At 47.9% G+C, this 12,525-nt stretch overlaps 1 protein-coding gene across 3 annotated transcripts in view; it reads right to left on the bottom strand.

Moving 5' to 3' along the window:
• The window catches only part of SEPTIN11 (septin 11), a 68,940-nt gene that overhangs the window by 22,634 nt on the left and 33,781 nt on the right, over positions 1-12,525 (bottom strand). For all 3 annotated transcript variants that reach the window (XM_080408922.1, XM_080408921.1, XM_080408920.1), the window contains exons 3-7: positions 11,550-11,745; positions 7,038-7,224; positions 4,602-4,763; positions 2,740-2,836; positions 776-944 (exon numbers count right to left, since the gene is read on the bottom strand). In XM_080408922.1, the coding sequence (XP_080265048.1) occupies positions 776-944; positions 2,740-2,836; positions 4,602-4,763; positions 7,038-7,224; positions 11,550-11,745 (811 nt within the window). The remainder of the gene's footprint in view (positions 1-775; positions 945-2,739; positions 2,837-4,601; positions 4,764-7,037; positions 7,225-11,549; positions 11,746-12,525) is intronic.

Genomic DNA, 12,525 nt, shown 5'->3' on the forward strand with positions numbered 1-12,525 from the left:
ACCTTACAAAGGCATGCCCCCTTCCATGGTGCTGAGAACACGAAGATACCAGGAGACAGTAGTGATCCTCACTGCAGGCTCTGCATTACAGCAGCCTCTCAGCCACGTAGAGCAACGGGCAGTTTCAAATGTGGACAGCTAAATCACTTTGAAGAGTCCAGTGGAGAACTGCTCTCCGCACTGTGACAGGAGGAGCATTTCAAAAACAATTCTTTCAACGCTTTTTAGTACTTGCTGGCAAGCGACAGGTAGGAGACAGACTGAAAGGCACACACTTGTGAGTGATACGAGCCAGCAGCTTATATCTGACACGGCAGAGCAAGGGGTGCTTAGAGTAGGGCACGAAGAATACAGACAGAACTTCAGAAACAGAGTGCAGAGAGATCCACGGACATGCGCCTCTTCCTCCTAATCCTTCCAGGTTGATCGGAAATGGGTCATGTTCAGCCCTCAAAACACATCACCTTCAAGCACCCTGGTGACATTTACAGGCTCTAGAAAGCCTGCAGGGCCCTGCTGCAGGGTTGCAGACATTTTCAAAATGTTAAGGCAAGAATTGGCTTTCTCAGCCACCCAGGCTTTTCCTGTGCTTCTCCTGTACACATCCCATGCCCTGAGGGCAAGGCTGCACTGCAAAGGTTTTCCTCCTCAGCCACATGTTAGCCCTCAGCTGCTCTAAGTGACCACAGCTACTCCCTCCCTGGTTTCTGCAAACATCAGCAGCCCCCAAACCTCCAACCTCTGTTTGTACAAGGCCCAAGTTACACTGTCCTACCTGAAAGGCTTGCTGTCTGGATCTGTGTCCTTGAATCCCATCTCTTCCAGTTTGCAGCGCCGATACAGCTCGTAGTGTCGGGTGTGCGTCTGCTCTCTCAAGTCCTCCATGTTCACTCGGATCAGCATCTCACGCAGCTTCACAAAGTCACAATGATTTTCATTTTCAACTGCAAAAAAGACAGACCATCCACCAGGAGAACGTTAAACCCAGGCACCAGGTCCCCTCTCTCCCCAGACCTGGGCCGTGGTCTAGCAAGCCCAAGAGTTCTTCAGGCACACGAGCAGAACGCCACGTCAGCCTGCACCAAAACACCTTGCTGAACTGGGGGTGAAACCATCCCACACCAACACACAGGCACCAGTTCGAGGCCTTTCACTGGATTTGCAAGACCTCTGTGCTGCCCTGCTGTCACATACCTCCCGCCTCTCCATGCATTTCTGCACCAGCAAGGTGACGATCCATTTGCTCGCAGGATTTCACTTATCACTTTAAATCCAAGTCACCCACAGGAGCCCAGGTAGGCAACAAAGTCCCAGTTTGCAGCAGTGGTGAAAGGAAAGGTTATGAGAAGACCCCACCAGAGACGCTGCACCCTTCCCATGCCAGCTACCCTTATGACAGAGCCCTAAACACCCTGCTCCTGCCACTGAAGGGAGGCAGCACACACAGTATAACGTGGCTTCCCACAGCAACTTCTATTCCGAGCGGGGTCTGGTGTGGCACCGTCAGCCCCTGGGCGAGCAAGCTGTTCAGCCGGCAAAGGGCCCATGGCCAGAGGGCTGCACGCTTCCGCGCGGGCAAACACTTTGGCTGTGCTTAAAGACAATGGGTAGAAGTTCTCTCTTTAGGATGCAACAGCAAGCAGCAGGCACCTGTGCTGTTAACAGACAACTCTCTCTGCAGCGTGCCTCCAGGGACCCACATCCTTCAGAGCAGAGCAGCTGTCTCTGGAAAGGGGCAGTTCAGAGCCGGATTTTCAAAGTCTCTTTGGTATCCAACTAAATCTCCTTGACTAGCTGCTCATAGTTTCCTGGGAACAGCAAGAACCCAGCAGGATACGTGTCAAGTCCAAGACTTCCCAAACATACAAACTCCTTTCCCAACTGTGAGTTATTCCCAGCATTATCCTCCGGTATACACAGCTGAGGACAGTAATCTGAAGCTGCTTCAAGGGTCAGATGGTATTATTGAGAAAAACTTGTGAGTTTCGTAAAATTGTCCTGTGAATGCTCCCCTGCAGCTTGCTGGACCATTCTCCAACTGGATACACAGCTGAAGCCACAAGCAGACCACCACCATCTCAACTCTGTACTTCTCAGCGCTGGCTGGGAAAGCAAGTACCAGCCCTGCCTTTGGCAGCTTCAGTACAGCCTGGGCTGCAAGCACAGCCCTAGCCAGACTCCACTCTGCAACAGAAAGGAGCTTCTCGTTGACTTTATGGGGGACTGCACACTTAAGCTGCATGTCCACCGTTTAGGATACCAGGACAAGAAGTACCAAGCAGTCAGTGCTGAATTAGTTCTGCTCCCTCTTCAAGCTGAGAGGCCAGAGCACCTGCTGACCTCCCTGGATAATCCCCCAGCTACACATTTGCATTCAGGCTTGCATGCAAGGTCCAAATTGAACCACTCAGCTGCCTAAGCCTTCCCCATTGCTCATGCTTTTTTGCTGGCAGAAAAGCATTAAGGAACAGAAAACAGCAGGTTTTCATTTCTCAAGCTAGTAATTTAGCATCCCCTAGTAATGCTACCCTGCTTTCTCAAAAGCCAGCAGTCGTCACCCCACTGGCAAATCCCCTCCATGGATCTAGGCTGCAAAGCCCTGATTTTAAGGAGAAATCTTAAGAGCTGTGATCTTGCTTTCTCGAGACAGATTTTGATAAGGACGATCCAGGGATGAATGCATCTTTCATCAGAACAAGACAGGATGACAAGATCTTCTTTGTGCTTTTGGTAACATACCCTGCACAACACCCCAGGGGTACTGCCTGGCTTTTGCCATCTTATTCCCAATCTTCACTTCTTCAGTGCTGCCAACTACAGCAAAAGGAAGGTGGACCTAGAAAAGGAAAGGGACAATTAGGTTAGGGATTTCCTTTGTTGCCTTGCCAGGGATTGTTTCTGAAGAAAGACATTTACTGTGCCAGCTGTGCTACATTTCAATCGCTTAAATGCCTTTGCAATTCATCTGGTGTTTCAGAAAGAGCAACAGGACAATCTGGATGAGAAACCTGCTCAGACTTAAAGTCCAAAATTCTGAAGTCCTAAAAAGGCAAGAGATGTACATATACATATTTTTCATGTAATTACAAAGCACAACTACCTTAAGCACAGAAGTAGTCTTACAAACTGGAAATGAATTTGAACGCTGAGAAAAAAAGAACTGTTAAACAATAAGAAAAGAAAATACAAGTACATCCTCCCAAGGAAGGTAGGCGAAAAATTCAGGGGGTTTCTGCTGCTAGAAATAACCGCTAATGCTTCCTCTTAAAAAGGGCAAAGCTGTGAGCAAGGGGAAGAGCGGAGTTGACCCAGCCCTGGGCTGACACGTCTGAGTCACCAAGCTCTGCTCCGTCCCAGTCTCTCCAAGGGTGTGGTGGCAACAGTCTGGGATCTACTCCCAGAAGTGTGGCTGCTGCTGCCAGGAGTGAACTCGCTGCTGCTGCCAGCTCACCCCCGTGGTGCTATCCCTGCCTTAACGGCACCCAAAAGGACTGGCCACAAGCTCTGGGAGTGGGTGCCATGTTGGCCAAGCTGTGGTCACAGACTGGGTGGGAGAGGAAGAAGCCAGGTGGCAGAGGAGACGTGATTAACTGGCAAAGGAGTTTCCCAGCAGCCAGGCTGCACCAGAGGAAGGCAAAACACAAGCCACATCCTTCTCTGTCCCAGCTTATGCCTGCTGAGAACAAAACATAGACAGGGAAAAGAGGCAATACAGATGTTTGGAGAGGGTCTGATATCCAGCTCGATGCAGCAATTGCCCATCTACAAGCAGTTGTGCAGGGAATCTCACAAAAGCCTTCAAGTTGCAAGGAAATGGCTTAATCTCAATGCCTCTGTTCCCTGTAAAAACTGGTAACTCAGCCTTGTCCTTGCACTTGCTTTTGAGTACGCTTGCTTTGGGGTTGACACATCCTCTTGGGCGTTATGTGCCCCTGCTAAAGCCACCCAAGGGCTCTGTCGGCACTGCTGTGATGCACCTCACAGAGCATCAGGCTCTTCTCCTTGCACTCCAGGTCAGGCCCATGAGAAACAACTGTTTCCCTCTGTAAACCCCACTAAAAGGTTTGTTCTACCCCAACCCTGTTTGCACTCAGATCCCACCCCTATCGTTAGAGGAAGGGGAAGGAGATGAAAGCCAGAGCCCGGGCCGCTGACGGCCACCGGCCCTGCCGAGAGCTGGAACATCACTGACTGTGCCCCTGCTCTCACCGGAAAGCGAAACAAAGGCAGACGTGAATCACCCCCCACCAAGCACCAAGTGGTGGTTTGGGACAGGAAACCCAAACCCCAGCCCTTTGCCCTGACTGATTCGGGGCCCTGCCTCCCATCCTCTTCCTTTCCTGAGATGGGAATACTGCGATAGGGGAAGGATATGAAAAAAATGCTCAGAGGAGAATCGTTTGTCAGACAATGGAGCATACTGAAGGCCAAGCAGCCCATGTGTGACAGGTACCTCCAGCTCCAAAAGCCTTCTGGCCAGCCTGATATCTGTGCTTAGACTGGAGCTTTAAAGCCAGAAGAAACATGGTACAATAGGCCCTACCATCAAGGATGGGCCCACGCAAACCAAGGCAAGCAAACCCTCCCCCCAAAAAACATACACTCATCGTGGCATTTATCTCAGCCACCGTCTCTTCATCCGTTGGGAACTGGTAGATCTGGACACCGTTGCTGACCAGCTCACTCATGATTTTACTCTTGAACTTGTGCAACTCGTTTTTTGCAATGGTGTCAGCCTTGGCAATGATGGGGATGATGTTCACCTGCAAGACAAAGATAGCACCTCTATGTACAGGACCGCACATGTTGCATCACCAGGAGAGCAGCATGCATCCTGCAGCAATGGCCCTGTAAATGCCACAGGCCACAGCACCCACAGCAGGAGACCTTCCCCAGGGCTGCTCTGATAGCACCACTGCCTTACACAGGATTTTCAGGCAGCAGTGGTGATGGCCTTAAAAAGAAGTCAAATGCAATTTGGCAACATGTTATTTCCTGTCCTGTTGTATTCCTCTCCTCATCCGAATTGGCTGGACAGGAAATGCTGTCACAGATTATTACAAGCTGTTCCAAAAGAAAAAAAAAAAAAAAAAAAAAGGAAATCACCATCTAGACACTTCTACACACTGCAGCAGGCTGGACTCCTACAAGAGAGACACTCAAAACAACAGCCCCTCATGGGCATTTGCTGCGGCGTTGTTAACTGGGGACACCTGGGTGGGCAGCAGCGCTGCTGTTACCCCACTGGAGGTGGAAGCAGATGGTCCATACCCAGTGACACGACCTGCAGGGTGGGGGCTGGCAGTAACACCGAGGCACGCTTCCTCCACCTGCATGCCCTCACATGCTCCCACACACCGCTGTACTGCAGGACTCTGATTGATTTCTCCCTGCAGAGCTCTACAATCATCATCCTAGAGAACTGCATGATGGGGTTAACACAGAAATGGAAGGTAAGTTACTGACTCTTCCCTAGACAGGCTGTTTGCAACACAGGCAGCAGGATGGCAAACAGCAACACCATCAACGAGCCAAGGGGAGACAGCAAAGTCCCTCAGCGTGGCTGAAGGGATCAACACATAGCAAGCACCACACAGGCATCTGCTTTGCTGGGAGAAAGCAAGAATGCATAAGGACAAGGAATCCTGCTTTCTTTCCCTTTCCACTCCCTCCAGATGGGCAACTTCTGCTTTTGATCTTGCAGGATTTGCTTTTCCCTGCATCAGCAGACAGACGCTGTAGTGAGGAAGATGTTGATATTGACCTATATGAAGGGATTTTAACTACAGCACTTGAAAATCCTCTTATATTACATCATTTAATTCTGTTCGGAAGATGGCCTGGAGTTATTAAATCCCCCTTTGCCAAAAGATAGAACGTGAATGCCAATTAGCTCACTTTGGGTTAATCTCCATAACCCTATTTTAAGTTGAATAGGGCAGGGACCCTTCTGCATCACTGCATAAAACCCAATCAATAGGCCACTCTAGGAAATAAAGAATCATTGCCATCATTTATCTTCTGCAGAATCAGGATTCACTCAGCCAAAGGTGCAAGGTGGACTGACTTAAATTGCTTAATCACAATGTAAAAAAAGCACAGAGAAAGCTCAGTTTAAATACTCAGGTTCTACATTTGTACCTCAGTTGTCTTCCCTAGAAGAAAAAAGATTAAATCTTCTTCCAAGTATCTAGTAAAAACCACCATGGTTTAAACCAAGCTTGGTTCTCATTCTTTCTAGTTGTGAGGGTAACTGAAAAAGTATGTGCTGAGTAACATTTATTCAGATTCTTCTTGTTTATCAGATTACAGTTAGAACAACACTACATTTGCCATAGAAGATCAAATCACTGTTTGTATCTAGCTGGATGCAGTCAGAGCACAGAGACACAGCATTTTGATTTGTTTACCATTGATTAGGAAGATGACCTGAAGTGGTTTAGATGTACTTCTCATCTCATACACACCAAACCAGGTTTTGTACAAGAGCCTAATTAATTTCTTGGACAAAGTGAAATAGAGGTGGCAACTATGTCGCTGAGTACTAGAACAACCAGAGTTCAATTTCAACCTCTTTTTTTAAAAAAAACAACTCATTTAAGGAGGAAAACTCATGTTCTCTTTCAACAGCCAGCTGATCTTTCAGTTGTGAACAAACCTGTCGCTAAACTTGGCTGAATTAACCCAGGAAAGCAAAAAGAACGGCAGCCTCCTAATGCACCCTGATAAATACAGTTTCCTGCCCCCAGATCACTAACCTTATAGCACAGCTGGGGAGCAAACGGCCAAGTTTCCCACCTCGAGATGGGAGTGGAAGAGGGCTGGAGCCCAAACTCTTAATAAATCCCTGCAGCATATGAATCAATGAACAATGACCCACTCTCGCAGCCAGCCCAAGGTAAAGATTTCACACGGCACCTCTGCAACTCCCTGCTGCCAAAACCAGGATTTTTCAGAGCAGGTTTAACTAAGCCTGCGGCAAGATCATAAAAACACTAGCAGGGCCATGTGAGGGTCTCAACACGACCAGTAAGTACCTTACTGTCGAGCTTCTTCATGGTGACCAAGTCTAGGGACTTCAATGAGTGTCCAGTGGGCGCAATGAAATACAGGCAGGCGTGAATTCTGGTGTCGTGGTAATTGAACAGGGATCGTTTGATCTTCAGCTCTTCTTGCAAGTAAGCTTCAAACTGCGCATCGATATATTCTACGATAGGCTTGTAGCTAGAGAGAGAAAACAGGGCACAGAGAACAGAGCATTCACTGCTGGGACAACACGGGTCACTGATCAATGCTCGGGAAGCTTCACGGGCGCTGTGTACATTACAAGACAAGCGCTGCTGGTAGGACCCTCCCTGCCCAACCTACAGTCCCTCCTCAGCAAGCGTGTGTTTCCACTCGGTGCACAGGTCGAGTACCACGGACACATTAGGAAGACAAAGTAGCAGAGACCCCAGACTTTAGGGGCATGGCAACCACGCAAGACTGCTACCCTGAAAATAAAGTATTTTGCAGTCTCTCCAATTAAAGTCTGAGCTGCCGCTCTGCCAGTGTCACCAAGAATCATCCAATACAGGATAATTTAAACATGAAGCTCCCACCTACCCTAGCTTGTCCAAAAGCTTGTTTGTGTTCTTAAACGAGGGAAGGGAGATTCACAAGGTGATAAAAGGAACTTTTCAGGATTGAAGCCTGTGAGCAAAGCTCAAGAGACAACTGCACTGTTTGTGTCCTTTGAGGGGACCATTTTGTTGGACGAAAAACAAGCTGGTGCAGTGTAATGTGCCCTGATCAGACTAACCAATTGTGCTTCTGGAAAGGAAACTGCTCAGTTTGTTCCCCCCTCCACCAAGGGCAGCCGCAGGACCTGCAGCCCAAGGAAGATTTCAAAGGAGGGCACTGAGAGCAAGGCACCAAGACAACACTGCCTTAACACTGCTATGAATTGAGAGCTCAATACCCTCCCTCAAAAGCCTCTCCAATCTGACAAATAAACAGACCATCAGGAGTTGTCAGGTCCTCCTGAAACACCCTTCCAACAGGCAGCCAGCAAGGCTCCGGTCTGGCCCCTCTGCTCCCGATGCCAGTGCAGCTCCTTGAGCAGCTGCTCCAAACGCTTGGTGAAGCGGAGCGGACTCCTGCCCAATTTACCCGCTGAGAACTATAGCAAGAGACAGCCAGTGCTGTGTGAGGGCTGTCAGCAGCAGCCACCCAGCAGACAGCACCGGGTGCTCTTTGTTATTTTGCAGGCACAGAGGGTCTCAGGAATCTCACCAAGTGGGTTTCTGCTGCTCTGGTTTCTTTGCTTTTAGAAATTCTGCCTCTGACCATGAGACCCCAAAAACCTCAGACAGAGGTGTGTTGCAAAGAAAACAGTAAGGCCTTACATTGGGAGATCACTTTTGAGAAAACGCCATAAAAAAGCAGAGCAAAATAAGGACTGGAAGGACTCAAACTGGGAGAAAATCCCGCCCACTGCAGCTGTACGTGTCGGGACACAGCAGGAGAACAAAAGCTCTCCCCAAGCCCTTCTGCCCTGCGAGTGCCCCCTCTCCCACTGCCCGATAGGGAATCTGGAGGAGCTTCACCACCAGTACTGCTGGCTCCTCTTGTCTGCCGAATGAAGCAAACGCAAAGCGACCCGGCGGTAACAAGCTGCCGAGCATCCCTGCTCTCAGCACCTGCTCCTCCGCTGAGCAGCTTTTGTTCTCTCCCGAGAGCATATGGCAGCGTCTGACGCGCAGAGCTCTCCTCCCTCCAGCCAGCACGTGCCCCTCACAGCTCTGGCTCCGCACCCTTAGTTAGAAGCAGGAGCAGCAAAGCAGGGGCTTGATCTTTTGCTGTTAAAACAAACAAAAAAAACCCACCAAACAAAAAAACCCACCACCACCCCTCAAAAAAAAAAAAAAAAAAGGAATTGTAGAATTGTACGGAACAACAGAAAAGAGACAGTGGGTTGTTTTGACATTGATAATGTGCAGCTTTGGCCTTGCTTTGATGATGTGCAGCTGAGATCCTGCAGCAAAGAGTTAAATAACTTTAAGGGAGTATGAGAAGAAACTAGGATGAGACAGAAACAAAGGAGGAACGTGATCTCACCTCTAGAAGATAAGGAAACAGCATGAACAGTAGAGAGTAGCCTATAGTGAACAGCGCTATGGGAAGTGTTGTATGAATTTGATCACTCAAACTATTCATAAGCAGCTTGCTGAGTTAAGAAAAAATATACAGGCTATAAAGACTGAGAATGGGTTAACGGACTGGCTACAGAGTTTAGGAATTACTGGATGGTTAAAAGATTTGTTTCTGCACAGGACAACGGTATTAATTGCCACTGTAATCTTTTTAATGATATTGATCTGTGTGTGGAATTGCTTTATGAGAATTATGAACAGAATAATAAAAGGGCTCTGGATCGCTCAAAAACAAAAAGGGGGATTTGTGGAATGGCTGGAAGACAACGGACATATTAAGAGCTATCCAGACCACTTTGTTGTAATAGCAGGCCGAGCAGGCCAAAACTGTAACAAGCTGCAAGTGTTGTGAAGGACATATGCAAGGCCAAGGGAGACAGAGAAACTGTATTCGCAGCGAGATAGGAGAGTTGGACAGAAAGATGAGAAAAAACAGGATGCCTGCAGAAGGGGGGAGCAGCGTGTGGGCACCGCACCGGGACCAATCATAGCGGAGATGGAAGTGTGTGAACGAGTAGTTTTAACCGATTACTTTTTAAATAACAAAGCCTGCGTAACGTGTGTATTTTTAGCTGGGGGTATAAATTGGTGTGAGTCTATTAATAAAGTGGCACTAACTTTTTTTTTTTTAAAAAAAAAAAGGGGGAACGAAGGGAATGACCCCAGAGGCACAATTAGAGAAAGCATGTTATGTTTTGAACTTTCTGAAAATCTCTGCCGACCATGAGGTGCCTCCCACTGTGCGACATTTTGTGTCAATTGGTGACAAGCAGCAAAAGCATGAAGGTGTCTTAGTATGCATGAAGACCCTCGTACCGGGCATCAGTCAGGACCGGATGAATTGTTAACTTGGGGGAGAGGTTACGCTTGTGTTTCTACAGATGAAGGTCCGCGATGGATACCTGCTCGCTGTGTGCGGCCTGAGCTTAGCGTGCCGGATCGTGGGAGCGCTGCTGTCGCCAGTCAACCCAACAACTGATGTGTGGCCTCCTTACTGAACCAGTCCTTGCTGGTGTGCCCTTCCTTGAAACGGACTGGCAGACATTGTTGCAAAAAAGTGAATGTATGCGGGGAATGAAGAATCTTACTGAAAGTCGTGATATTTTCGATAATTGATTACCTCTGTATAATGCTAACCCAAAAGAAGTCAATATTGTTTGCACTTTGAATGTCGATAGTTGTGTTTATGTAGATGCTAATGTAGTGAAAGGCTATGATGGGACCATGACACCTGCATAAATCAACACATGGTAATGATGTAGTTGATTTATGGAACTGATGGGAACGTGGTTCTTCTCTTATTCGAAGCAACAGCAGGGAAAGCATTAAAAAGTTAAATCGCCTTGTTTGTTAGGCAGTTAAGAACGTGAGTCAAATTTGCCACCATTACATACAAAACAGAGCAACTATTAGCTTTTTGTTGTTGGCTCAAGAACATGGCTGTGAGGATTTTGATGGTATGTGCTGCATGGATTTTAGGCACCCCATTGCAGCAACATGTTACCAAAATCTGAGAAAATTTCAGCCTTTTTGGCATCCATTCACTCAATTGGCAGTATTGTTTATTTGCTATTGCCTTGGTTGCCGTCATGTTTGCAAGGGCCCTGCAGAACATGACAAACCTGGTACTAGCTGTTCAAAAAACAAAAAGGGGGAATTGTTGGGGTCTGCAGCGGGTCTGCAGACAAGTTAGTTGACTTCAAAGACTTAACCGTGTACCTTTAAGACAGCCACAAATTGTCAGGTATGTAAACAGGGTGTGAAGAATCAGAACTTAGAACCGCAGCATACGGGCACCTACACCAACAGCAAACAGCAAGCAAGAAGGACAACACAAAAACCTCTCAGACTCTGACACCTGCACTGTCTAAGATACATAAATAGTTTGTATAAACAATAAAGGCCATTTTGTCTGAACCCAGCCACGCAGACATAGTGTTTCTTTTCAGTCTGCCTCGACTTGAGCCACCACAGGATGGTGTGAACAGGAACTACGATCTGAGTTCCAGCTCCCTAAAAGATACAACATAATTGCAATTTGACCTCATGCTTTCCAGTATTTACATGTTGCAATGCAAGCAGAGAACTTGGACTGAGCTGCACAGAGCCAAGGAGGGCAGAAACACAGTTTCAGTTCTGCAGTCTAGTTGATCTGATTATTCTTCACTTCAGTTTCTCCTTACTTCTACCTGTCTCATGGGGTGAGCGGTGCCATGAGTGATACCAGCTGCCACACACGCATCAGGAACCACCACCAGGCACAGTGAGTGACCTGCTCCCCACAGAGGCTCGGGCCCTCCAGATCTCAGAGCACATCAGCACAAGCATTCCTTCTCCTGACAGAAATAAATTTACCTGTCATCTTTGTTAATCTGATCACCAAATCCAACCGTGTCAACAATAGTCAGCTTCAGACGGACATTACTCTCCTGGAGCTCGTAACTCCTGGCTTTCAACCTCACACCAGGCTCGTTGTGCGTCGCAGGTTCACTTTCAAACTTGGTATTGAAGAGAGTGTCCATCAACGTTGACTTGCCGATGCCAGTTTCACCTGAGCAGACAAAGGCAATGTTAGTATGGTCTGATTGCTTTTTCCCCCTCTCATTTCCTCCTCCCAGGCATGTTCACCAGGCTAAGGAGTTACCCCACTTGGGCAGCAGTGGAATTAAGCTATGTGCACATGGCTGAGCAATATAATCCCTTCAGGAACAGATGTCTTTTGAGACAGTCCCCACCTTCACCGATCCCCCAGGACTGAAGCAAGGACTTTGTGGACATTGGGAGGTGACAGCAGCTCTGGCTTCTGCTGCTGGACTCTGACTAATTTTCCCTGCAGGTCACACCGCCTGGGTCTCTGCAGCACACCCCATCAAAGCACCACACGCTGGGGATGTGAATCTGGAAAGGGCCGCTGCTACGCAAAAGCTGCTACACGGACAGACACCAAGATAAACCAAATGCCCTCAGAGTGAAGTCATCACCCACAGGTGAACAGCTAGGCTGCTGCGCTGGGAATGGCAAGGGAGATTTGAGGGCTGGGTATTCAAGGGAGGTGTACCACAATCACAGGCAAGGACACCGAAAGGGGCATCACCAGACATGATGCATCAGCACCATTGACCTCAGGGATTTTTCATTATTTTGGGGAAGAAAAGGGGCTTATTTCACACGCACACAGAGGCACACAGTCTTTTCCAGTAATACTACTGTTAACATTTCCCATGGGAAACAGAGGAATTGGAGAATACAGGCTGAGGCTTGTAAGACTCTCTGAAGAGAAGGTACTAAACTGGAAGGAAGAGGGAAAAACAAATTAAAAAAAAATTAAAAA

Source organism: Falco punctatus, assembly GCF_963210335.1.
Source record: "Falco punctatus genome assembly, chromosome: 1".
In the NCBI taxonomy this organism is placed as follows: Eukaryota; Metazoa; Chordata; class Aves; order Falconiformes; family Falconidae; genus Falco; species Falco punctatus.